This window comes from Diadema setosum, chromosome 8 (assembly GCF_964275005.1).
Source record: "Diadema setosum chromosome 8, eeDiaSeto1, whole genome shotgun sequence".
Lineage (NCBI taxonomy): Eukaryota > Metazoa > Echinodermata > Echinoidea > Diadematoida > Diadematidae > Diadema > Diadema setosum.
Window position 1 is genome coordinate 15,108,809 of NC_092692.1, and position 26,693 is coordinate 15,135,501.

At 38.5% G+C, this 26,693-nt stretch overlaps 1 protein-coding gene across 1 annotated transcript; it reads left to right on the forward strand.

Moving 5' to 3' along the window:
* LOC140231848 (BTB/POZ domain-containing protein KCTD5-like) lies at positions 1 to 26,174 on the forward strand. Its single transcript, XM_072312000.1, has 6 exons — positions 1 to 240; positions 20,568 to 20,676; positions 21,134 to 21,225; positions 22,147 to 22,242; positions 25,472 to 25,597; positions 25,981 to 26,174. The coding sequence occupies exons 1-6, from the start codon at positions 1 to 3 to the stop codon at positions 26,023 to 26,025; spliced, it is 708 nt and encodes a 235-aa protein (XP_072168101.1). The 3' UTR covers positions 26,026 to 26,174.
* The last annotated feature ends 519 nt before the right edge of the window (positions 26,175 to 26,693 follow it).

Sequence of the window (26,693 nt, forward strand, 5' to 3'; positions counted from 1 at the left end):
ATGGCGACGAACGGAAAGGAAGTGAATGGTTCTGCACACACAATGGATACAGACGAAAATTGCAGTGTAAATGGAATCGAAAATAGCTTTGAAAGTGAACAATGTGCAAGAAAATCGAAGTGGGTCCGGCTGAATGTCGGCGGAACATATTTCCTGACGACCAGGACAACGCTATGTCGGGATCCGAAGTCGTTTTTATGCAGATTGTGCCAAGACGATCCCGATTTGAGTTCAGACAAGGTGAGTCCAATACCCGTCCGTCGGATATCGTGCGGGCTGACAGGGCAGGATGGGCACTGCCCTGCCCCGTACGACGCGCAGGGCAGGGCAAGGCGCTAACGAGAGCTCAGAGTCGAGCGAGAGCCGGTTATTGAGTGATGCGTTGCCTCACGTCACGTAGTTGTTAGAAGTTCAGAACTAAACCTAGATTCTAGAATCTAGTTGTCTAGATGTGAGTTAGCCGCGGCCCTCCCTCGGCCCTCCTGTTCTCTGCGAGCTGCTAATTTCGAGTTTGACGATGCGCGATGTAGGCCCTAGATCCATAAATTTAATAATATTCATAAGACATAACTAACAATGTTAGATATCCTAAAGTCTAAGAAGAATCAAAGATTTTAATTTACTGACATTAGCACTGTTTAATACTTTATGAATGTTTTTACGCGAATGCCCACATTCACATTGACATGTGATGTTCATTCAATGTATGGTTGGATTACTCAACGACAACCGGTACTTTTTGATTAAATAACAATAACATGCATCTTATCCCTCAGTTTCACTTTCTGTAATTCAGTTCCATTGCATTATGGCAGAAAATATTGTAGATCATATCCCGGGCTCGGATTGTACACGCAGAATTCGCGGCAACAAACGGAAGTGACATTTTTTACTGTGCGCCGCCATAGGCAGAAAAATCTGTTTGTCTGGAGGAGTTTTCTTTTTGGTGTCATTTTTTGACATTTAGGCTATGGCTCTCCTCAGCTCAGTAGACATTTTGGAATATTCCGTGAAGCCAGATGCAGTCTCCATGGAACATATCCCCGACAAGATAGGTCTACAGACCGATCTTTTGGTCAGTGTGCACCGGTGCGGTGCAAGCTCATCATTTTAATCGACCACCTATTCTCCCATTAGTGAATGGCAAACATGAATTATGTCATGTGTATTACTATTAACTATAATGAGGATTTTCTTCAATTCTTTTTTCTCCTGTTTCGTCAGGTTTTTTACCTGTATCCCCCTCATTTCTCTTGATTTGTATTCATATTCGAATGTTCCAGGATATTGCTCCCCATCCCACACATATTTTTTTATTTTATACGTGAGAAAGCCATTGTGGCATTGTGTGAGAGTGGTTGATCTAAAAATAGGTGGTTGATGAGTAGACCTCCTAGTAGATTTACTATGTACACTGATGTAAGCTATTGAATACAGGCCTCGAATTAACCGACGGCCACCGACGGCCATGGCCGTTGGTGCCCCTCTCGTTGGCCGCAATACCTTTTTTTCCTTGATCAAAGTTTAACGGCCAAAAAAAATGTGCCCTTTTTCTTGTGGCCGTGGTGCCCTTTTAGAATGAAAGTTATTATTTATGACGTGTAATATGCCCTTTCTCAAAGTCTACACTTTAATAAGCTTGAACAACTTTCCTGATCTCAAATATCATACCTTCAGTTCACTCGCGTCCCAATATATCTGATTCAAACTCAAAGTATTTTTCCGAGATACGAGACGACGTGTAGAACTAGAAGTCTACGTACATGTACAGGGCTCGACCTTAACTTTTTTTCTAGGAAGCCAGCCGGGCTCCTCGGGGACCTTTTTAGGGAGCCAAATTGAGTTTTAGAGAGCCACGTTTCCCTCAGTCACAATCGGCAGTAGAGGTCTATTACATGTATTAACCTGGTGGAGAAGATTTCATTTAGATATAACATGCATTTCTCCACAGACACAAGTCTGAGATAGTCTCTAACAGGTTTTAGCACAGTCACAGTGTGTGTGTGTGTGTGTGTGTGTGTGCGTGTGTGCGTGCGTGCGTGCGTGCGTGTGTCGTGTGTGTGTGTGCCTGTGCCTGCCATGCACCTGCGTGTTTATCAAAAAAAAAAAAAAAAAGTGTGTGTGTAGGTGTCTTGTGTGGTTCCTCTCCCATTCCCTTGTGTAATTTCTTACCCTGGTCTGTTCATATTGTCTTTCTTTCTCGGTTCTTCTTTTTTTAGCTGCAAGGTGTGGGTTAGAAACAATTATGTAACGCCACATGTTGATTGATCAGCAGAGCTGCCAACCTTTGGAAGCACAAATCCGTACTCAGCAGCTCCATAATCCGTATTTTCCACCAGAATCCGTATTTTTTCCATCTCCCTCTTTTTGCCATTTTGAATTAAACTCGTCGACTTATAAGGCCTACAGGCTCTTAACAAAACATTACGACACATGCCGAAGTATCGAGCTGGTCACCAGCACGATAAAGAATCCAAACTACGCAATGTTCAGAGTTGATTGATTGCTTTCTCGCAATGCATGTGTACAAGACTACAAGTGCATGTATGTACCTCCAGAAACTTGCTGGGCTGGTTATGGAAGCTTCCACTATCTAGCAGGGGAGGGGGAATGCTTTCATCTTCTCAAGAAAGCTTCTGTGTGAGCGAATGCAAAACTCTGTTCGGTGTTTCGAACTATTGTTTACTATAAAACGTAATCATGCGTTGTTTTCAGGCTTTTTAATTTTACTGGATTTTAAACATCAGTATTTTCCGAAAGTACCGGTATTCCAATTTCTTTTACCCTGACGGGAATCGGAAAGTCTGCTATAACGATGATCGCAAAATGCCGCGCTGTGTGTGGTTTGCGCAAATGTGCAAACACGTGGTTGTACTTTCAAGTTTAAAGGAATGCGCCATGTGCTCCTGCCTAAGAGGTTACTGCAAGTTCGATGGATCGAATGCGCCATAGCTGAGCTGATGGCTTGTTTATGGTAAACATGTAGTTTACATTCGATACGAAGAAGTCATTACGTCTTTCAAGAGGAAAAACATACAAAACAAACAAAAAACACCTACGAACGAATGTTGATAGCCAAAACTTTGAAAAGTAATAAGCAGTTATGATGAGCATGAACTTAAATTAATCGTCATGATTTTGCTGTCTAACCAGGTGATGACTGCATCTCATTGGACCTACTCGTAGTGAATTTGTCTGGGCATACGAGACCTTTTAAGTATTTCTGTGATTGCCTTTTTAATTGACTGATTAATCGATCCTTTTTTATTGTTCAGGGAACATAAGATATTCGATTAAGTACACTATATTCGACTGTTTGATGTTTCCTGCTATGCGCCAAAAGAAAGGCTATAGAATCACGATATCTTTGCAATGATTCCTTTAATTCTACTAATGAGCTGGTTCTTCGATCGATATTTCCAGGATATTTACACGCTGTTTATTCCAACGCGCGCATTCTTTCGTCTGGCACGCACCTGGGTGTGGCACCTGCTTTTGTGGAAATTTCCACAAGGGGAGAAGGGTGGGTGTCAAGTTTCTTCGAGCCGAAGAGACTGCGCGCATGTATTCAGTATTTCACAATCTCTTCGCTCTGATTTATTGTAATTCATGCTTTCCCCTTATTCTTTGCTGATATTGAACATTTAGATTTAACTTTACGAAGGTTGGTAGATCGTAGATCTTTTTGTTGTGAGGTGTATATAATTTGTTTTTTTTTTAATCATTCTTTGGAGGGGAAAGAAGAGTAAGGGGGAAAGAAGAAAGAGGGAAAGTGAAAAAAAACGAAGGGCACGTACGCTCAGCATTCACAGTAAGCCGTCTTTTTATAAAATTGTACCAGCATAGTTTTCATCATCACCATCAGACATCACTCTGATCATTTTAGCCTTTTCCTATCAACATTAAGAAACACGTACAGTCCCTCGAGATAAAAACCGAGGAAAATAAATAACAAATACAAATAACAAGTATCAACACCTCCCAACAACACAAATATTTAGAAAAGACAACACACGTCACTTCGATTCGAAAAAGTGTTGCAGCAAAGCGGAGAAATCGCCGTTACGAAAATAACAGTGCGAGACACTTGAAAGAATTACGTTTAAACATTTCAAAGTAAAAAGGGAACGGATAAAGTGATATAAAATGGAAGAAATCGTACCAAACGAGGTGTGAGAAACGACAGAAATAGAACGATAAGTTTAGTAGTAGGATTAGGCCCTAGCAAAAGTTTGCAGCACCGAAAGCTACGCGAAAATTAATACACATTGAAAACTGTATTGCGACGAGATGTGGATCCTTGGGATCGTCAATAAACGATACAAAACAAAGGAAATTAATTCATTTTGACCGGAAAATAGTTTGTTATAAGTATTCTGTTATATGAGATCTCCTTTAATAATAGGCCTAGAAATACACCGAGTTTCAACGATACAGTACTCGGGAAAGAAAATTCGAACGCTTTTCACCTGCGCATTATACTGCAGTGCACATCAATACACGAACAGAAACTCACCTCTTCCTTGCAGAAAAATGATGCAATAACGTTACAAAAAACCACACACAACACTCTCAAAATCATTTCGTACTTGGGAGGCAAGGGAAAAGTGGAAGAAGTAGAGAAAAAAAAAGCAGACATTGCACAACGGAGCGCTTCTACCCCGACTCAAAACGAAATAGGGTACTGTTTGTAGTGGCAGCTGGCTACAGTGAGTAGCTAAGCTACTATACTCACGCTCCCCAGCCGGCCACACGTGGGGATACCACGGCAATTAAACATCCAGGGTCCGTAGGCGACAGGGATTCAGGTGCGCGAAGTTCCGTTCGGTGTACACAGTACGCAAGCAGCGAATTGCATGCGCGCACACTATTCTATGATAGAAGATACGAACACACACACGTCGGGTACACACAGACACACACACATGCGGGCAACGCGGGCCGGCTGGAGAATGAAACATGTACAGTGTGTAGTCTATATTGCAATTGCAGGGATAATAACTTCGAGCGTCAGGGCTCGCTGCGCGCGCCGGGGCCGCTCGTGCTCGTCAATAGTGTGAGTGTGTACATAAACTAAATTCTGTCTTGAAACGTGAGGCTATACGGCAAAAAAACTTGAGGAGCCAGCCGGGCTTTTTTCATACATTTCTAGGGAGCCCGTAGCGATTCTGGGGAGCCAATGGTCCCCGGGCTCCCGCTAAGGTCGAGCCCTGATGTACACCCGACTGGTTTTTACCGTCCCGACTGCCTCCGCAGCGCAGCGGCCATAGAGTTACTAGCTAGGCAGCGGCGGGCCGGAGCAAGTGGTCGCAAGCCATGCTAAAAAATGCCAGGCCTGTAGGACGGCTGCGAGCATTGCCATCTCTCACGCTCTGCATTTATGCCCGCATGCTCAAAGCAAAATGGCGCCCGAAGTGCTCCAATACTGCCTAACGTCGTCTGCTGCGGAGAGATCTTATGCTTGCGTGCGCTGCTGGAGTGTAGCAGCACGGTCGATAGCATACAGCTCTATGGGGCATTCACATCACGTATAAACACCCAACATGCCCTTTCCAATGTGGCCTTGGTGCCCCTCTGACTGACCTAAGTGCCCTGCCCTCGTGGAAAAAGTGCCCTTTTCTAAATGGCCTTGCCCCTCCAAAATCCTATTTCGAGGCCTGCTGTATTGCATTTGTATTTCAAAAGGCCAAAGCACAAGTCGACTGGACTCTAGATGATACACGGAATTGACAGATCTCCTAACATTAACAATAAATTTATCGTATCAATGAATTATCAATCATATGTCTGTGCTATCACTAGATGTAAAACCAAGGAGCTTCATCAAGAAATGGAGTCATTCACAACAGATGTATTCTCTTTAATCCCATGTTTAGTGCCGCAGCGCCACTTAAAACATTTTTGAACGAGGCACACACATTGATGTATGTGCCGCACAGTTACTGGAACTGCCCCACAGATAGGACAACAATTGAGTCATGTGTCATTGGCATTGCATAATGACCAGCCTCTCTATACACTTTTGCACATAAACTTACATGTTCATAGGTATTTCTGGACGGGATTTACTTTTGTATCACATTATGCTTGATCATCAGGTGAATTTTCATGTCATTTTGTAAGCAAAATATGGCCGACATTTAATATGTTAGCTTTCAAAATGAATTTTCAGATTGCTCAGGAAGACAACGGCATCGAACCTGGATCATCAAGCAAAGGCACAAATGCACCTGCGGAATTCTTTTGTCCATACATAGAAAACTGACAGTTGTGGGATAGTAACAGCCACTTGTAGAGAACCTCCTTTGTAAAACCTCAGGCCATATCACTCAGCATCGGCATCATAAAAAAAAAAATAGAAATAAAAAATAGAATTAACTCCCTACCACCAAGTACAGTTAATGACTTGCTGAAGACTACTAGTAATCCAAAGTATTCTAGGGCAGGAGTCTGGGAAATGCATGTTACAGCAAAATCAGCCCTAGAGATTTTCAAGCAGGGGGTGCAACAAGTTAGGTTTTGTTAAGCCATTCCTGTCTTTCTTAGTACCACATCAAATTTGTAGTGAGGTTTTTACTTGTAAGTGTAGTAAACACTTTCGCCCCCCTGAGATCTTGGCCATCAGTGGCATGATCGCAACGAAATTTGGCACGCGCAACACCCACGTCTTAATCTACAAGATTGTGTCTTAGATATTTTTTAAATTAAAATGTCTAATTTTAATAAATTAATTATGCAAATTAAGCCCAACATAGATTTTATTTTAGCCTGCTAAACACTAATTAAAAGCATTGAAAGTCTATTTTTAGATTTGTATTTCTATCTGTTTTATCATACATTCAACAATTGCACATGATCTTAAAAACTGCCAAAAGTTATTTAAATTCTACTTTTTGTTTTTTGAATTTCTTATGTATTTCCTTGTTTTTCAGCCTTTTTTTTTCAAAAAAAATAAAGTTGTTTTTTCAACCATAATTTAGCCTAAGATTAATCTTTAAGCTAAATTATGGTTGAAAAGTGGTCCATGAAAATTTCAATGGAAAAAAAAAAGGTTAAAAAAACAAAGAAATACATAAGAAATTCCAAAAACAATATAGGAGATATATACAAAATCACAAAATTGTGCCCGTCCTGGGGTGACATATTATATAAATGGGCTTGGCTTCATAATGGTATGCGCGGACATTGCAAATTTGGTCTCAAAAGTTGCGCGAGACTTAAAAGAAAAAAGTGAAGAAGCCTTATGATCAGGTCTTCTCGTATTGCAGAATTATTGCGCAAAACAGAGAGGGGGGATGGACTCCCCCCTCCCCCCCCCCCCCACTCTATGGTTAAGGTCTTGAATTCAAATGAGATAGAGGATTGAAACTTCTCTGATTTGAGTCTATGTATAAATGACAACACACACAAAAGTATCCTAAACAGTGGCTGTGAAGCAATGTTACTGGGCACTGAAACTGTATTGCTAGCATCCATGGTAACACATTGATTGAGTATACAGCTTAATTTTTGAGTAGCATTTCTACCTTTAATTGCTGTGTACATTGTACACAGCTTAATTTCTGAGTAGCAACTCTACCTTTGATTGCTGTATTCAAACTGCAGCCTAAAATTTTGCACCAATAATGAACTCATGGAGGTGGTTTGTCATATCCCAAACAAGTACATCGTAGACTGAATTATCAATATCAAAATCCGGGATTTACCGCAACCTTCAGTTAGGCGTCCACTCACTCCCCCCCCCAACTTATGTACATTTCATTACATGTTCAAACACACATTACTGGGTACCGTTTCATGAAAGTTGTCAGCACTGACAAGTTGTCAGTCTCTGACAATAACCTATTAACAGTCAGTGACCAGAGCATCTCAGCCAACAAAACCAAGGATTTTGCTGAAATTGTCAGAGACTGACAACTTGTCAGCGTTGACTAAATTGATGAAACACCCCCCAGGGAGATGATAGGCATTTAATAGAAATTACTCGCAGAAAGAAAGTAACAGATACAGTTGTACGTAAACGCAGACATGAAAAAAAAAATGGTAGGACCATACATGTACTGTAAAAGTGGAAATTTTCGCTGTGTTGAAATTTTCGCGCATTTCGCGCAACCAGAAACTAGCGCGAAAATAAAAACACGCAAATATTTTTGCTTGCCATACGTTCCTGTGCGTGATGTCTTGATTCCGCGGAATTAAAAATACGCGAAACTCTTCTGACCCGGCCTAGCGCGAAAAATTAGTTGCGCGAAAATATCCACTTTTACAGTACATTTCCAACAAAATGGTATACAAGTCTATGTAATGAAACTGCTATGCAAATTACATTTTTTATAGCAGTCATACCAAAATGCATACCGTAGCAAATTGCTATGCGATACCAGGAAAATTATTCCCTGCTTTCATTGAAAGTAAGTGATATCTTAAAAGCATAATTTACCATTTGCAGATGAAACAAAAGCCCAGCATTAGTGCTTTAAAATAGTTCCAAAATGTGAGTTTGGGATAGAAACAACCACTGTAAAAATTTGAATCCGTATAATTAATGTTACGTATTGTTAAATATACAAAATATGAACAATAGTTATAATACAAGTGTTGCCAGACTAAGCCATCTACAGATATGGTTTAATGAGAAAAATAGTGATACACATGTATATCTCATTATATTTCAGGCTGTATTGTGAAAATTTTATATGGTAGGGATGTTTTGTGATTTCTTGGATTTTGTGGAACTTGCGTGTAGTGTACCATCAAAGTTTTAACTACTGTAAAAGTGGATATTTTCGCGCGACTAATTTTTCGCGCTAGGCCGGGTCAGAAGAGTTTCGCGTGTTTTTAATTCGGCGGAATCAAGACATCACGCACAGGAACGTATGGCAAGCAAAAATATTTGCGTGTTTTTATTTTCGCGCTAGTTTCTGGTTGCGCGAAATGCGCGAAAATTTCAACACCGCGAAAATTTCCACTTTTACAGTATGAGATTTTGGCACAAAACATGCTCACGACATTGCTCATGACATTAAATGTAATTCATCATGCATTGCCATCTAGCTAATTGTGCTCATGTTATATAATTTTCGCTCTCTAACTACATGTGTACAATGTAGTTTCCACTCTTTTGGTGTGTTCGTCTCTCTACATTCAAGTGAACTATCCCTTTAAGGTTATGAGCAATATTGTTTGTGCCAACGCCTTGTTTTTGATACCTGTGTGAACAGAACAGATAGAGTGAATCCAATATCCTGCTTTTCCTGCCCGTTGTAAACTCGGGATTTTTTTTTTTCCCCAGAGAAAAAAAGAGACAAAACAATAACAACACAAAACCTCACACCATACCACATAAAATGCTGTCTTAATTTTCACTATTGTTTTCCTCGTTTTATTCAAACAAGAAAGAGGTGCTGATGTAGAACCATTCACCATTTCTTTAATCATGAGATGAGCCTTGTTCATAAAAGTTTAAAGGACAAGTCCACCTTCATATACATGTGGATTAAGGGAATGCAGCAATATTTGTAGAACATATTAGTGAAAGTTTGGGGAAAATCGGACAATCAGTTCAAAAGTTATGAATTTTTAAAGTATCTGCACAGTCACTGCTAGATGAGAAGACTACTAGAGTGTATAATATCACATGCATACAATGTACAACGATATACTGTAAGGAAAATATAAAAGGAATTTCACAAAATTTTACTTTTTGAAAAAGGTGCACATTTCCTTGACTCGTCACTGATGTATGTTAAGGATAATATTATTCCCCCCTTGCCTTCTGAAAGAGGGAAGTCAAGTGTTTTTTTATTATGCGAGAAAAGTAAAAATATCTTGAATTTTCCTTTATACTTTCTTTTTTTTTTCTTTAAGTCTCCTTTATACTTTCTTTATATTGTTGTACACATGTGACATCACAAGCTGTATTAGTCTTCTCATCCAGCAGTGACTAAGCAGAAACTTCAAAAATTCATAACTTTAAAATGGATTGTCCGATTTTCCTCAAACTCTTGCTGATGTGTTCTATTAATATTGCTGCATTCACTCAATCCACATGTCTACGAAGGTGAGCTTGTCCTTTAACAACTAAATGAATACCCATAGGCCATACAGCAACTAAAGCAACTGCCTGAACTGTGTTCTCAATTAAAAGACACTACACTTTGAATTAGTGATGTATCAATTTGTCATCTATGGAACAAGCAATTGTTGAAAAGCATACACAGTGTATTCTCCAGATTCATTTGTACAGTTGAATGTTTGTGTGTCTGTTTGTTTGTTTTTTGCCATCTGGTTTGATCTGGACATTTGCTTGTCAAGAACTGGAGCAGAGCTTCTGTCTGAACACACCAAGGCATTCTGGTTCCTTTGTGTGTTTTCAGTCTGCTATAGGGCTTTTACGCTTGCAAATTTTTGCTTAGGGTGGGATTTCACGGAGCACGCGAACGATTTGCGAAGGACGCGAATGACAAGATCCAACATTCAGAAAAGTTTTTCTCCGAATGTTTTCCGACAATGAAGCCGAAAACTATTCTTGCGCAATTTGTGCGAAGTTTTCACGACGTATGTGCGAATGTCGTGTGTATCATTGCTAAAGTACAGCATGTTACGTACACGAAGAACACGCGACGGAAATGTGAACAACGAAAAATTTTCAATAATCATGGGAGAAAATGTACCCAAGGAGAGGTGGAAGCTGTCTTGAGTTGAATTTTTTTCTTTCCTGTATTTCTCCTTTCTTTTTCTCTCATTTTTCTATTGTGTGCCCTACATTTTTTTTTTTCCTGGGACGTATCTCCACTAGTAAAGCATATGGGCAATTCCATGAGATTGGTGTCATAGGGTGAAAAAATAAATTGTTACGTTGAAACTTGCCACCTATTTTATTTTGTTCAGTATACGTCTGGCCATGTGGAACAGCCATTTCTTACACTAATATACCTCCAGAATGGCAGATATTACACTTTAAAGTCAAATTACATTTTCATTGAGAATTACATTGAAAATGTACTTGAATGTTTGAGTTGAATCCATAGAATATAAAAGAATGGTATGTCATTGATTTGTTGATTTTTATGATGTATTGGGTATCAGTTACTAGTTGTCAGTGAGGAAAAAATGATCCGTATTCCCATGAATTGGTAGAATGCATACTGCCAAACTGCTAAAACTAATGTAACGTGAGTAACGAAAATACTCAAATAGTTTCATATCTTAATATTCCCTTTGATTTAAAAAGTGCCAATGGAAATTCTCTTCATACTGCCTCTACCTAATATGAAAAATGGTGAAAGAGTTGTGTCCATGCAGTTGTATTATAATGAGAGAGGTTCAAAAATTGTAACGTGAGTAACAATGTAACGTGAGTAACAAGGGTGTAACGTGAGTAACGACAAAAAAATCACGAAATACAAATATATTTCTACACCAATGACAGCAAAAAAAATTTGTGTGAATTGAGTAAGCTGAGGGAGCATAAAGAGAGTATGGTCTTGTAAATAACCTTACATGACCTTGCTTGAATTGGTTGTTATCTAATAGGCTAAACAATTGCTATTCAAAGAAAATCTTGATTGGCAAACTAGACAAACCAGATGTGGCTAATAATCGTGGAAATTGTATTTTTTTGGTTAAGTTCTAAGCCTTACATTATATCTTTTCAGATATCAGCTATGGATAACTTTAAATCCCTTTTAGAGCCAGCTTGATCTTTTTTCAATGTTTAAGGTTGTAATTTGTACAATTTTGGGAATTGGTTAGTGGAGCAATCATAAGACAAATGGGAATCAATGTTGCATCTCGATGCAATTTACAAATGAATTGTAAGCATAATAGATTAACAAAAATCTGTATATATCTGATGTAACTTTGAGCAAGAGTTGGCATTGTCTCTTTTTACAATGCCATTTTTAATTTTTTTTTTGAGTGGGGGGGGGGTTAACAATAATCATTTTCTGGCAGCTGGTAAATACGCATACATGTGTGTTTAAGACATTTACAAGAATATTCGGTTTTACAGCTTTTTATACATTATTCTCTGGGATTATCAACCCCAAATAATGACAATTGCTTAACTACAATAACTTACTCAAAGTTAGAATTCACTACTACCAGAAGATACAAGAATATTTTTGGGTTAAGAGGTAGATCAGTTAAGACTGTACATAGCAGGGCTGCCAAACTAGAGTGAAAATTTGGGGTGAAGTGTTAAAGCAAGCGACTAATCAAAGTGACAGTGGTGGGGAGGGGGTTGGGGATGGTGTGGAAGGGGGTTGTCTCCCCTCCCCCCTTTTCACTGGAGTGAACTTCATCAATTTTGCATTTTAACTGGTGGATTTGGTGCATACTCTAGTAAAGATTTCAACACATGCCATAGAGAAAATTTGCCTGTGGGAAAATCTGAAAAGTTTGGGCTTGGGCATAATTGCATGTTCAGATAATCAGGGATTTTAGGGACATTACTTTTTTTTTTCTTTTTACATGCTGTTTTGGGGGTTAAGTGTGAGAATTCTTTTATCAGAGATAGTTGATACATGTATTTGATGAATTGCGTGAGTTTAATGCTAATTGCGCGAGAGTTGGCAGCCCTGACATAGAGTGGAAAGTCCACACTTGGAACAGTAGTTGGATGTAATTTGTAGACATATGTACTGTACACATTTCTAAAGTAGTTTACAATTTTTGAAATCAAATGTTTCACTCATGATTAAAACAACTTACATTTAAGTTCCTGTGAAAGGGAATAGAAGGATAATATTTTAATTCACTGCATGAACTAGTATCTACTACTTTATATTTTCTTGCATTCGGTTTATAGTGGTTACTCGGATTCTGAAAAGTAAAGTATGTGGAATATAGGACCGCATGATAGTGGGAAAAGTATGAAAGAGTGCCAATATTGCTATATTTTAGGGATAAAATATCTGTAGAGGTTAGATACATCAAAAGCATTTAGTTTCCAGCTAATTCTCATGGTCAGTTATGTGGTAGTGATTATGAGCTAATATGTAACGTGAGTAACGTGTAACGTGAGTAACGACAATTTTGCTATCGCTGTCAAATATTTCCAATGCTCTCAAAATTTTGACCCCCTATATTTGAGTACCCCAACATGAGTTATATAAATCATACAACAGTTGTTTGAAATACTGCCCAGTATGAGGACACTTTTTGAATAAAGGCATGTTGGCTTTTTATGTCGTCCCAAAAAATGTAACGTGAGTAACGAAAGTATTTTGTCTTTATTTCCGGTATGGATGTGGTTAGTAAAATTCTATTAACATTGCATGGTAGACTAAGGACTTGCGCATCTATTGTACAAGAGAGAGTGTGTCAAACCTTCCAGTATAAAAAATATGACAATTACAATATGCAGAGACGCCTAAAAAGTGTAACGTGAGTAACGTGGAATTGCCCATATGATCTTTTTTTTTTTTTTGCAGTTCCTCCAACACATAATCTTTATACTTCAAATGAAATTTTACATACTTTAGATTAATTTTAACTGTATTCTGCGATTTTTTGTTTTTGTATTTCAAACATTTCTTTCTCTTTGCTAGTCTTTAATTTCTTTTGTTACTATAGTTGTTAATAATTGTTTGATGTTTAGGTGTATGCTACGATTTTTATTTGTAGAAAACGTATAGGTCATACATCCCCCAAACGTGCGCTAAACGTTCGCGAGAATGTCTCAAAAGGTACGCGAACAGTTTGCGATTACGTCGTAAAATGATCGCAAAAACTTTGCAGATTTCGCGTAACATACGCGAGACATTCTCCAAAGTTTCGGAGTCTGTTTGGGGTTTCACGAACATTTTGTGAACATCACGCGTGTCTTGCGAAGGTCTTACGCATATGACGAGGCTTTAAAGACACTTTCGAGAACAATTCACGAGCAAATCACGACCAAGTGTGCAGAAAAGGTTCGCAGAAAATTTCAAAACTTTTTTGAAATTCTCGCCGAAGTAAAAACGACATTCGCGAACAATTAACGACGCTTCCGAACCCTCACGTTCGTTTGGCGATCTTTTGCAGACCAAAATGCGAATGCTGGATTTTGCCATTCGCGTCCTTCGCAAATCGTTCGCGTGCTCCGTGAAATCCCACCCTTAGTCCTGTACCAACGGTGGGGCTAATGGGGGGGGGGGGGGGGAGGGGCATAGCCCCACTGTTGGTACTGGACTTTCCTTAGCCCACTTTCTGTTTACACTTGTTTTTGCCAAAGTGGGCTAGCCCCACCGATAATCCCGTACTATCTGGCCCTGCAAAAAAGCAGGGTTAGCACCGCAATTGCGGTGCCAAGCAAGTGAGTGTAAACAGAACAAAGAAATAATCCGGGGCTAAGTGACGGAGACGAAGCCTGAACCACACAAAGTACTGAACTAATTATACGAGTGTAAAAAGGTCAGTTTTCTCTTTAGCCCGGGACAATATTTTAGTACGGGATTTATTGGCAAGTGTAAAAAGCTGAAAAAATTGGTACGGGATTAACGATAGTCCTGGGTCAGAGAAAGTACGGGGTTAAGAAACACAAGTGTAAAAAGGGCTTATGTGAGCACTCACTTACTTCTATCCTCCCCGAAAATCAATAAACTTCAAAAGAAAGAGAAAAATATTCCGTACAGAATGATAAAAAAAAAATGACAAAACTCGGATAAGAAAAAAGGAAGATATGACATTTTGAAATTTTATGTTTTTTCGGAAAACATTTCTTGACCAGTCCTTATGAATGTTCAAATGACCGAGTTGATGATGTCATACCCTCATAATTTTTCATGCATGTTGAAATTGGAAAAAAGAATATTTTCAACTTATCAAAAGTAAAAGTATGTACGCATACCAAGTATATCAATTGTCATTGGTTTTTTTATGCCTCCGCCACGAAGTGGTGCCGGAGGCATTATGTTTTCGGGTTGTCCGTCCGTCCGTCCGTCCGTCCGTCCGTCCGTCCTTCCGTCCGTCCGTAATGAATTTTGTGGACAAGGTAACTATCAAAACCTGTTGAGGTATCCTAATGAAACTTGGCATGTATGTGTATTAGGGGGTGAAGTTGTGCCTATCAACTTTTGGGTGCACATGCTCAAGGTCAAAGGTCAAAAGGTCAAGGTCAAATACATAAAATTTCACTATTTCCACCATATCTATTGAATGCCTGAAGATATTTTCTTGAAACTTAGTGTATACATGTATTACCCAATTAAGATTCTCTGGTGAAAGTTTGCATCATGAAGTCAAAGGTCAAAGGTCAAAAGGTCAGGGTCAAATACATGAAATTTCACTATTTTCGCCATATCTATTGAATGCCTGAAGATATTTTCTTGAAACTTAGTGTATACATGTATTACCCAATTAAGATTCTCTGGTGAAAGTTTGGGTCATGAGGTCAAAGGTCAAAGGTCAAAAGGTCAAGTAAAAATATCAAAACTTCTTTTTTTTCTCCGTGCCTTGGAAAATTGTTCAAGTTATCTTCATGGAACATAGTATATACATGTACTGACTGAGAGTGATTATCTAGAGAATGTAGGGTTCACGGGGTCAAAGGTCAGGGATCAAAGGTCAAGTGCAACACTTCAAAATTTTACTATTTCCCTCATATTTATGCAATGCCAGCAGGGTTATTATTTTTTTACACTTGGTGTATGCATGTGTAACCTAATAGAAATTCTCTGGAAAGTTTTTTTTTTTCTTCTTTTTTTGCCTCAAAGGTCAAAAGGTCAAAGATCAAGTGAAAGTGCTGAACTAACTTTTTCCTCCATATCTCGAAGTGGCTCAAGTTATCTTGAAACTTAGTACATATATTATGCATGTTCTACCTGAAAGTGATTATCTTATGAATTTTAGGGTCAAGGGCCAGATGAAAATGGTAACAATTTACTATTCAATTCAGAAATTGCACTTTTTCTCCACACCTGTACCTTGAAAATTACTCAATGCCTAAATGTATGAATGGGTCAAAGTCGAGTTAAAGTCCTTAAATCCCTGGATACATGCTCTCCTATTCATCCAATTAAACCTAGGTCAAGGAAGGTGAACATTCAACACATTTGTGACAAACTTGTCATTTCAATATTTTGCCAATTTTGTGAAAATGTAATCACACATTGTCCACATGTACTATCTAGACCTATTGGGAAAATCATGCATTATGGCGGAGGCATACCAGTCGCCAAAGCGACATTTCTAGTTTTTTTTTGTGTGTGTGTGTGGTTTTAAGACAAGATTTATATTTATATGAGTTTTCTTTTTTTGGTTATTTCTGTATGAAATGAATAAGAAATTGTGAGAGCATGACATCGTCAACTTGCTGATTTGAATATTCATAAGGACTAGTCAAAAAATGTTTTCTGAAAAAGTGTAACATTTCAAAATGTCATATCTTCCTTATTTCTTATCCGATTTTTGTCATTTTTGTATTGTTCTGTAGAGGATATTTATCTCTTTTTTTGAAGTTTATTTATTTTTGGGGTGGATTTCCTCTTTAAGGAGAGCAACTTTAAGGCACTTGGTGAAGACATCTGTGTTCTGATTCCTCCATATGCCAATATCTGTCATCAGAGTATTTGCTTGCCTGCCCTCCCAAGGCTCCATTGTCGTTGCATGTCGACCATCTGATTCTTTGTTTGCCCTTTAGTAAGTGCAGAGGTGCTGTGTGAGTGTGTGAACACACCATGGTGCATTGTGTGAACACACCATGGTGCAGTGTCCCGGTATCTAATTGATTTTGGGTAATATCAGTGACCACCCTTTGAGCAGACTGGTTTGCCATGATGCTAGCAGCGCTGGAATCAATAACTTGGCAGTTATTACGTAAGAGTGGGATTAATGAAGAGCAAGATTGATTTCTGCTCTATTTTTTACCCCTTGCAAGATTGTGGCGGCCTGTGATTACATACTTGTACGCTGTACATAAATAGAGCCACTTTGCATACCCATGTACGTCAGCGTTGTGAACCGTACGCTTTGTACGTTGTCACTTGGTTGCAGATTTCAACACTTCAAATTGCATGAATAGTCAGTTTCAAAACTGCATTCACAGACATGAGTCCTTTATGTGAGCTTGTAATATCCAGTGAATGTGGTAATTGTGTGTTCTCACATACTGTCTGTACAATATGTCACTAGAAGACAAACTAAGCAATACAAAAAAAGATGAGATTGAAGTTCACATGGTGAAAGTGAGCAATTACAAAAAAAAAAAAAATACACACCTTGTGATCAAAGATTAAAATGAGTATCATCTAATCAAACTTGATACAGTCATAATGATCTACAATGTACTACAATTATGAAATGACTTTGTAGGGAGCTAGTGTATTGCTTTGAAGTGCTCCAGTCAAAGTCTCGAAAAACTGTTTTACCATCGGAAGGGATGATCTTGTTTCTGGTGTTGGGGTAGAGCAGGGGGATGAGGTCAGCGATCTTCTGTGGGATGCCATATCATACAAAGAAGATTTTCTAGAGTGTGCCCCTATCAACAGAGTTTTATAATAGTCAAGTCATCATTTCTTGGTATGTTGTCGCTTCCACAGATACAGTATACAATGTATGTTGTACATTCATTGCTGTGAGACCAAAGTTGTGCAACTTTGTGAAATGTCAATACACTAGGTACAATGATAAAATGAGAATGTACAAACATTCTTCCACTGAAACATTTCATATACATGGTCCTCTATCAAAAAAAGAAAGAAGAAGAAATTACATGATCCTGAAATTACTACGTCTACACATACAATGTTACATGTAAAACTGTAGAGTGTTAAAGGAGATTAGCAAAGTTGACACTAAAAGCTGCATACTGAGTGGGCTACCCAGTATTCACCATATTGCTGTTTTGAAAGGATGGGATTTAAAGTTGCAAATGTTTCTGTATATTCTCTTTTTTTTTTGTTGAAATCATAATGTTCACTGCTTATTTCTCTTCTATTTTCTGTTACTTTCCATCCAATTCTCCCTGCCGCATATAGCCGATATCAAGCGCTATCACCTAGCAATACCGATATCTGATCGATCGCTCTTGGGACGCACTTCCGGTTTTGCGGTTTACCCAAGTCATGTCCTTCATCTATGGATATTTTCCATAATTTCGTTGTTTTGCATCATCATCCCAGCATTGGGCTGATTCGCAGAAGAATCCCATTCATCAAATGTAAAGTTACAGATCAGAAAATAACTTTATTATTCGACAGATTATAAGACAAAATCTGATACAATCTGTGAATACTAGTGCTTTAGCGTTCAATATGCATAACAGCGTACATTTACACATCGCGCGTTCATAACCGGAAGTTTATATCCCAAGAATTAAAAGTAAAAAAATTAGAGTGCCACACGTGTTCAGATTCGGAGAGCTGTGCGATAGGGAGAATTAGGTGATGTTAGAACAGGCAAGGTACGAGATTGTTCATACTTGTAAGCTGAATACATTATGAAACTGGCCTTTTGAAAGATGATGCTGGACCTTTAAAGTTAATGACTATTTGATTCCAAGCCAACTATCAATTTGCTAGAGCTAGGGAGAAGGGTTTAGCCATGATGTGCCTGCATGCATGCTCATTTAACACACATACTGGTTGATACCAGTTTGTGTGTGGTGTAAAAGTAGGAAAAGTGTTTTTGAATTTATCAGTGCATATATCATACATGTACACAATACATTGTGTCCAGTGGAAAAAACGCTCTAAAAATATCAACTATTATCATTATTATTATAAAAGCTGTGCATTATATTTTTGGAAAGAAGAATGGCAAGTGAAGTATCAGTAAAATAGGAAATATCTATTACCAAGCTGGAAAAAAGAATGAATTAGTACATAGATGACAGTTTGTATTGTAGGCCACGGAAACTGTCAGCCATTTTCCATAATTTTGAGTTCTGACATCCACTCCTTACTGCTAGATTTTTTGTTTTAATTCTTTTGTTGTTGTTGTTGTCGTAAAGAAAAATGCATGCCAAAGTATCTTTGGCATTGTACATGTTGATAATTGTTATCTTTTGCAGAGTTTTTACAACTGAAGTTTGAATAAAAGATCTACATATGTCATGTGTAGAAGTAGTTGAAATAGTGACATACACCTGGTATACACCTTATCTGCCTCATTTACAGTACTTATGTAGAGATACTAACTATTAGGGCCTACTGTTTTGCATTATTTTACATCTGCCAAAAATACTGTTTTATGGAAAATACCATTTTTCCCAAATTATATTACCAGTGCTGCACATTTGTATTGCAGGAAAGGTAAAAATACTGTTTTCCCACCAAAAATATGCCTTTTTAGCCCTCAGAACACTACATTGCTGTGTCAAAATTTGGCATCCCTGTGTATGCATAATGGCAAACTCTTTTATACATGACTTATGTCTTGTCACTACAAATGCCATTTGTAGTGCATCTGCAACCAATGTGCGCATTAGGGAGTGTACCAATGATGTGCTGTCTGAGTTGGATGTTAAACCCTAGGGAGAGGTTCTGGCAGCAGGCACCAGGTACTGTACATCCGGCCTTGAGTCAGGCCAGAGATATTGGTGTGACATGGCCCCTGGGGAGTCAGTGGCATAAGGCTGTTAAAGGCACTCAGTAACAACCCTCATTTGTAGAATCCATGTCAATAAAGACTGGGTTTCAGAAGCGCTAAAATTTAATGAGTCTGGTTGTAACAGACTTTGTCTGTTTTAACCCGTTGAAGACTAGTCCCGAGTACACTACGTATACTCGGGCAGGTGTCTATGGGAAATGCATGTCATAGCAAAGTCAGTCAGTCCTCAACGGGTTAAAATTAATAAAAACCAGAAAACTTGGCTAACAGAGAAACAATGGACACATGTAAAGTGGACTCGAGAATAAGTTTCTGTAGCCATATTCACCTTACATTTAAAGAGTTATCAGTTTTTACCTTGCAATGCAAAAATCAATTTTGTTTGTTAAAAAAAAAAAAAAAAATCACTAGGCTGCAAAATGAAGCACTTAAAATCTCCAGACTGTGCATGCCTAAAAAAAATTAAAGGAGCGTGTGACCCCAAGCCGCTGAGTGTTCAAACCTAGTGTGGGCCACTGTGGCGAGTTGCATTATGGGATGAAATTCATCTACATTATATAAATGGTTTACTTCACGTGCTGTTCAAATACGTCATGCAGGCAAATTATTGCCAGACTTCTACAAAAAGAAAAAACAAATCAAACTTGACCAATTTTGCATCATCATGCGTCTTGCAAGAATTAACCATTTTTTATGCATGCATGTGCATAAATTCATGTTTTTGCATGCATTGCAATGATTGATTTAAAAACTATTAATTTCAGTCACATTAATTTTGTCACAAAAGTTATCGAGCAGCTCACAGGGGAAAATAGTGTCTGCCATTAAATTTTGTCATGCAATGCCAATTGATGTAAATGATTTGATGGGGAGCCAGTTTCTAACAAAGGTTGCAAATAAATTGTATGTTACAATTTTGCTTGGAATTTCATTCATTCATCGTCAGTCATGTCAGTAGATCTGGTTGATGGACCACATTTGTGAAAATTCAGATTTGACGCTTTCTTTCTTCTTTATGCCCATTTTTATTTCAGGATGACACTGGTGCCTACCTGATCGATCGTGATCCCATGTACTTTGGACCAGTCTTAAATTACCTGAGGCACGGAAAGCTAGTTATCAATAAAGATTTAGCAGAGGAAGGTGAGTAAGAATCAAAAAGGAAAAACCAGACACGTTCCATCCAGAATGACAGGATGTTGGCTTTGGTGAGATTAGTGTCACTTTAGAACTAGAAGGATGCTTGAATGCACATTCCTTTGTATCATGTAGAATTAATGTCCTTCTTGTTCTCAGAAGGCAAATTACATGTACTTCAAACATGCACAATGTAGGTGCTCATGTATCAAAGGCATGGCAATGTTTAAGAGAGTTTGTGTCATTGCTTGTCTGCTTACAAAGTATGCAGACAAAAAGCAGACAAAATACTAATGATGCTGGTCATGATAAAACCACTTTTTTGAGGGCAATGTACCTTTGGCAAGGTCTCTAAGTACTTGAAATGAGAGAAAAGACTAAAAAAGATATAAAAAGAGAGAAAAATTAAATGAAGAGTTTATAGTCAATTATTTGGTCATGTTCATCGTCTCCCCCTTTACAGGTATACTAGAGGAAGCTGAATTCTACAACATCACCTCTCTCATAAAACTTGTCAAGGAAAGAATGAAGGAACGGGACACAAGAAATTCTCAGGTATGGTGTGCCGATGTGCGTAGCGTGCAGAAAAGTGTAGAGGGGACTGGAAAAAAAAAAATGAAATACTGTACGAGCTGAAATTTTCGCGGTGGTTTTATTTTCGCGAATTTCGCGAATCACCTTTGAACCGCAAAAATAACAACACGCAAATAACAAAGTTCAGTTAGACCCTCGCAACCGCGAAATTAACAACACACGAATATGTCCTCCAAGTAGCAATTCGCGAAAATATCTGTACGCGAAAATTTCAGCTCGTACAGTAAAGGACTTGCAGTTAGTGGTAGTCTGGAATTCCTCAGTCGCATTAGCACTTGTTCTTGAAATGAGGAGAAGAGGACAGGCCTGATACTGATTCCAAGGAGAAATCATACTAAAATACTCAAAGCGCAGTTTACATGTAGAGGAAGAAAGAAATTGGCACTTAAAAGATGAACTGTTGTGTGTGTTATTTTGGAAACATTTTGTTGCCAAGGCAACTGTTTCTCTGCCTTTCACACTTGCATTTATCATCATTTATTTTGAGTGTAGAGGAAGCTGCCTAACTTGAGGAATATTCATTCATGGTGTGAAAAGATTTTGTGGTTTTTGTCATTGGTGAATTTTTCAGACATCAGTTGATATACAATGTATCTATGAATTTCAAAAACGTTTTCGAAGGCTTTGTGTATCCCCCCCCCCCCCCCATGGAATATTTCACTATGACCTACAAAATCTAATACGTCTTTTGAAAGATCATAGGGATTGAACAGATACATGTATAAAGCATACATTGAAATATGATGTTTTGGAACAAATTTCTGAGATACAGTTCCTTAAAGCAGAAAGTTGAATTGATCCATCTCTTTCCCTCTGTGTATCCTGTTTGTACGTTTGTACCTGTCTTTATCTCTGTCTGTCTGTCTCCTCTTGTGTTGACAGGGTTCAAGGAAACACGTGTATCGGGTATTACAGTGCCAGGAGGAAGAGATAACGCATGTGGTGTCAACAATGTCAGACGGTTGGCGGTTTGAGCAGGTAACTTGGTTCCCCCCCCCCCCAATCTAAATCCTCTGCACTTCCTTGTAGCAATAGTGCACACTTTTTGCTTGCACAGAGCGTATTTAAAGAAAAAACAAAACAAAACAAAACAAAAAAACTCACACAAAACACACTAAAAAACCCAGATCAAACTTAACTCTTGGGGACATTTGACTGTCCTTGGATCTGAAGTAGTCCTAGCCAGTGCCGTATATAAAGAGAGTTTGGCTTTTAATGAGCTTTGAAGCCTGCGATTGGTCAATGGCTGGTCTCACGACCTACATGGAGCCATGTCATTACAGAACAGAGTGCATACAGTATGCAGTGCCCTTTGTTAAATACACTCTACATAGCTTGCTTTGCTTATGACGTCTGAACGTACACGCTATTAAACCCTGTAGTAACACGTATTATGCTGAGTAACGACATGGTGTCCAATATAGCAGTTGGCCAGACTCTCTTTCTGTATGGCTCTCGTGTCGGCCATCTTTAAATGGCTTTACAATGTATATCCAAAAACAAAGTAAAACAAAGTGGTCCTAATAAAAGGTGGATCCCACCTTTATAGAACCTCTTTGTTTTGGGTATCTCGGCCATTTCAGAACCGATTTTCAGCAAATAAACTTTGAAATCGTCTTTTGTATGCTCTTTCTTATTTCAGAAGAGGTTTCTCATCATCTCAAAAACAAGTTGGAAACATGAAGCCCCGTATCTCATCCAAAATTGTACCACCCCTTTAAATTCTGCAGACTGCTTTATGCAGATTGGTCCTATGCACAAATTATCATAATTCAACCGTAGAGTTTTAGTTTCTATATGAACTACATTTGGGTATTTAATCTTTTGATCTCCCGTAGGGAAGTATTACACAGAATTTAATTGAACTAAACTGGATTCTCGTTGCAACCTGAGTATCATAGTCCACTTCCATTTGGTGGAATTTCGTGTTTGTGTGCAGGGATTTTGTAACTTAAATTTCAAATTTCGGCAGTACAATAGAGAAGAATTTCCATATGTGTGGGAATGCATCTGTGAGAATAGCGCTGGCACCGAAACCCACATTTTTCTATTTACTGGGAAACTTTGTAGCAGACATTCTGTCTCCTATATGAGGAGTTCTGTGCCGAGGAACTCTGGACGTCAAGAAGCATTGGTGAAAGATACTACCTCCCAAGATACCGACCTCCTTTTTTATAGGAGAATTATAATCAGAACAATCAACTGACTGATTTCCTTTTTGCAAATGATGTTATTTCCTCATGCTCTGTCTTTGATGAGGCTTATCCTTGCAAGAAGTTCTGGTTGTGAAAGAGAAGTTTTTGATGTATCGCTTTAAGCCACCCTGAGTGATGGAGTTTGCATTACCCGTAAAACCTTCCTTTGGCCTTCAATGTGTACAGATTAGCAAAAAAGTGATGTAGATAGTGTGGAATATGTGCCAAACACCTTTCATTCTATCTGCAATCATTATCGATGTGCGTCTGAACAACACGATACGTCATACGTGTTTGTTTGTTGGAAATTCAGATCAATTCAGTTTAACTCAGTTTGATTCAACAGATTACTTTACATCACAGCCACAGCTGATTGTTGTACAATTTACTATCAGAATGCATACATGCACCAACCCCCCCCCCCCAAAAAAAAAAGTACCTTAGTGGTGCTGAATCAAACTTGTCATTTCAATGTTGCATTTACTAAAGCTTGAAATCTAATCCATGTGTCTTCATTTTTTTTTTTTTTTTTTTTTTTTGAGAGAGAGAGAGAGAGCTGTCCAAAACTTCAATATCATACAGGGTATTCTACATATATCTGCATGTGAAGATAGGAACTTAGAAGAGAGCAAAAGATCATGGAAAATGAAGAATTCACAGGTTATATGAAACATTGAACCATTTCTTAAAACCATGCATCCCCCCACCCCACCCACACACACACGCACACACACACACACACACATTTTTTTCCCCGGAGAAGGGCAACATGTTGTACTATTACAGCACAGTATAAGCTGTAATGTTTATGCACACTTAATAAAGGGATGGTAGAGTATTGATGGAGATGAGGATTGAGTTTTTAACTTTTGTGAGATACCAAGAAATCACTTATAAAATAGTACAGAGCATACCATTCTAAGATGAATTCAAAGTTTATTTGGTGAAAATCGGTTTGGGAATGGCTAAGAGATCAAAAAATAAAGTAAAACAAAGCAATAATCATAAAAGTTGGGTCCCACCTTTTATTAGAATCACTTTGTTTTGGATATGTCAGCCATTTCAAAACCAATTTTCATCAAATAAGTGTTGAATTCCTGTTGGAATCACATGCTCTTTCATATTTCATAAGAGTTTTCTCATTATCCCACCGACAAAATGGTAGAAACCTGAAGTTAGGACACAACCACAACTATACGATCCCTTTAAATTGAGCCAGATTATGATGGTTCTTTGAATATACCCGAAACAAAGTAGAAGAAGGAGTTTACTGAAAACAGCAGCAACAACAATAACCCAGAATTAACTTTAAAAACCCTGAAACTAAACAATCAAAATCAATAGCATGTCATGTCAGTCAGGATACACCATGCATTGTTTTGTCTGTGGCCCATTGCAGGAAGACAGAACCCAGCCAAGAGTCTGCTAGAACAATCACAATCCCTGGCTGGTAGCCAGGTGGTTTAGTCATTTTTCCAGCTATTATTGCTAATGTGTGCTTTACAGTTTGTCTCCCCCACCCCCCCCCCCCCCCCCATTTGAAATTCTCTAGTGGAGTGCTAACTGCCTTGGTTTTGAGCTAAAGGTCACCCTGAGGTCACTCATTGGTAAAGCTGCACATTTGCTGCAGAAATAGAGTTCTGGGAGAAAGTAAAGTATCTAAATGATACAGTGCAGACTTAACCTATAACATCTCTTGTCTTTTAGACACTGACAGAATTTTCAATTCTATTTTGTGTGAAGTAAAATGAAGTTTTAAGCACTGGAATGCTTCTCCTTGATTCATAACGTAGTAGATCAGATATTTTAAAACAAAGAGAGAGTTTGGAACAAATGAAAATGAAGGATTGAGTGAATAATAGAGTTTGAGCTGTTTAAATACATTTCAAGTAAAAAACAATAACAAAAAGCAAAAACTTGAGGTATGCTTTTATAAATCATATGAATTGGTAGGGATCCAAATCTCTTACAATGGAATCTTAGCAAGCTTTTCGTCTTATTTTCCCCACCAGCTGGTAAACATTGGTTCATCCTATAACTATGGCAACGAGGACCAGTCTGAGTTTCTATGTGTGGTCTCCAAGGAGCTGAGTAACACCAATGGTGCATCGGCAGCGGAGAATTCAGATAGGGCCAAGGTGAGTAGAGCGCCCCCTATAGTTCATTTTGGTGTGTGAAAGATCATCAAACGTAGTAAAGATCAGGGCAGGATTTGGCCAATCTTTGCAGGAAAAAAAAAGGAATAAAAGGTTCATTATTCCGAAAGTTCATTCATCCAAAACAGAAATGAGAGTGAAATACATCTATAGGTGTATCTTTCACATGTAAGTATCAATGCCCAATTATTATTGGATGTCTATTGCCTTATTCAATCTGTCATACATGTTTACACGCACAAAAAATTTGCATAAATTACAGACTAGATATAAACCCCTTTCATTATGAATACTGGCCTGACAGTTTGGTAGCCATCTCATATCATGATTTGTTCTTTTTTTGTGTGTCTCTGCCCCTTTTGTAGATTCTTCAGGAGAGAGCATCGAGATTGCGCGAGCACAGGACATAGGGGGAAGAGTCTATTCTCTATCTCTACTTCTTCATCCCCATCTCTCGTGTCATTTCTTCTCGCTTCGGCCGGCGTTAAACCGGCGGGATGCAATCCCACCCCGTCGGGCGTGAAGGCAGCCTCGGCGACTATCTACGAAACCCACTGCTCAGGAGAGCCAGAGGAATCGCTCACGTGTTTCTCCTTATGTCTCATTATAATTTCTTGACTTTTATTTATAATGAACTTTAACATTTTGTGTGTGTGTGTGTGTGTGTGTGTGTGTGTGTGTGTTTGGGGAAGGGGGGGGGGGCAGTTGTGTTATTGTTGAGGAGCTTTTTTTTTAATAGTGTAGCTAGAGATGTTGCATGAACTTGAACATCATGCTCGGATTTTTGTTGCCATCGTTCGTTCCTCTGTTTGGTGCAATCTTTGATTTTTATGATACGTCCTGTGGTTCGGAATGCAGAGTTTTACTATGTCTATGAGTGGCATCACATGATTTCATTTTTAATCTGTTTTGATTTATACTTTATGAATTACCAATGCTGGGGCTCTTTCTAGTGATGATAATGTCAGTATTGGTACTGACATCCCGAACACAGCGTATTAGTTACTGTGATGATAGAGGCTCATGCAATTATTACCCATATTCATCAGCATGATACCCGAAAAACATGACATTTTGC

Coding starts and splice junctions, on each gene's coding strand:
- LOC140231848 (XM_072312000.1), top strand. CDS start 1: ATGGCGACGAACGGAAAGGAAGTGAATGGTTCTGCACACACAATGGAT. Junction 20,677..21,133: donor TAAAGATTTAGCAGAGGAAG/GTGAGTAAGAAT, acceptor CCCCCTTTACAG/GTATACTAGAGGAAGCTGAA. Junction 25,598..25,980: donor AGAATTCAGATAGGGCCAAG/GTGAGTAGAGCG, acceptor CCCCTTTTGTAG/ATTCTTCAGGAGAGAGCATC.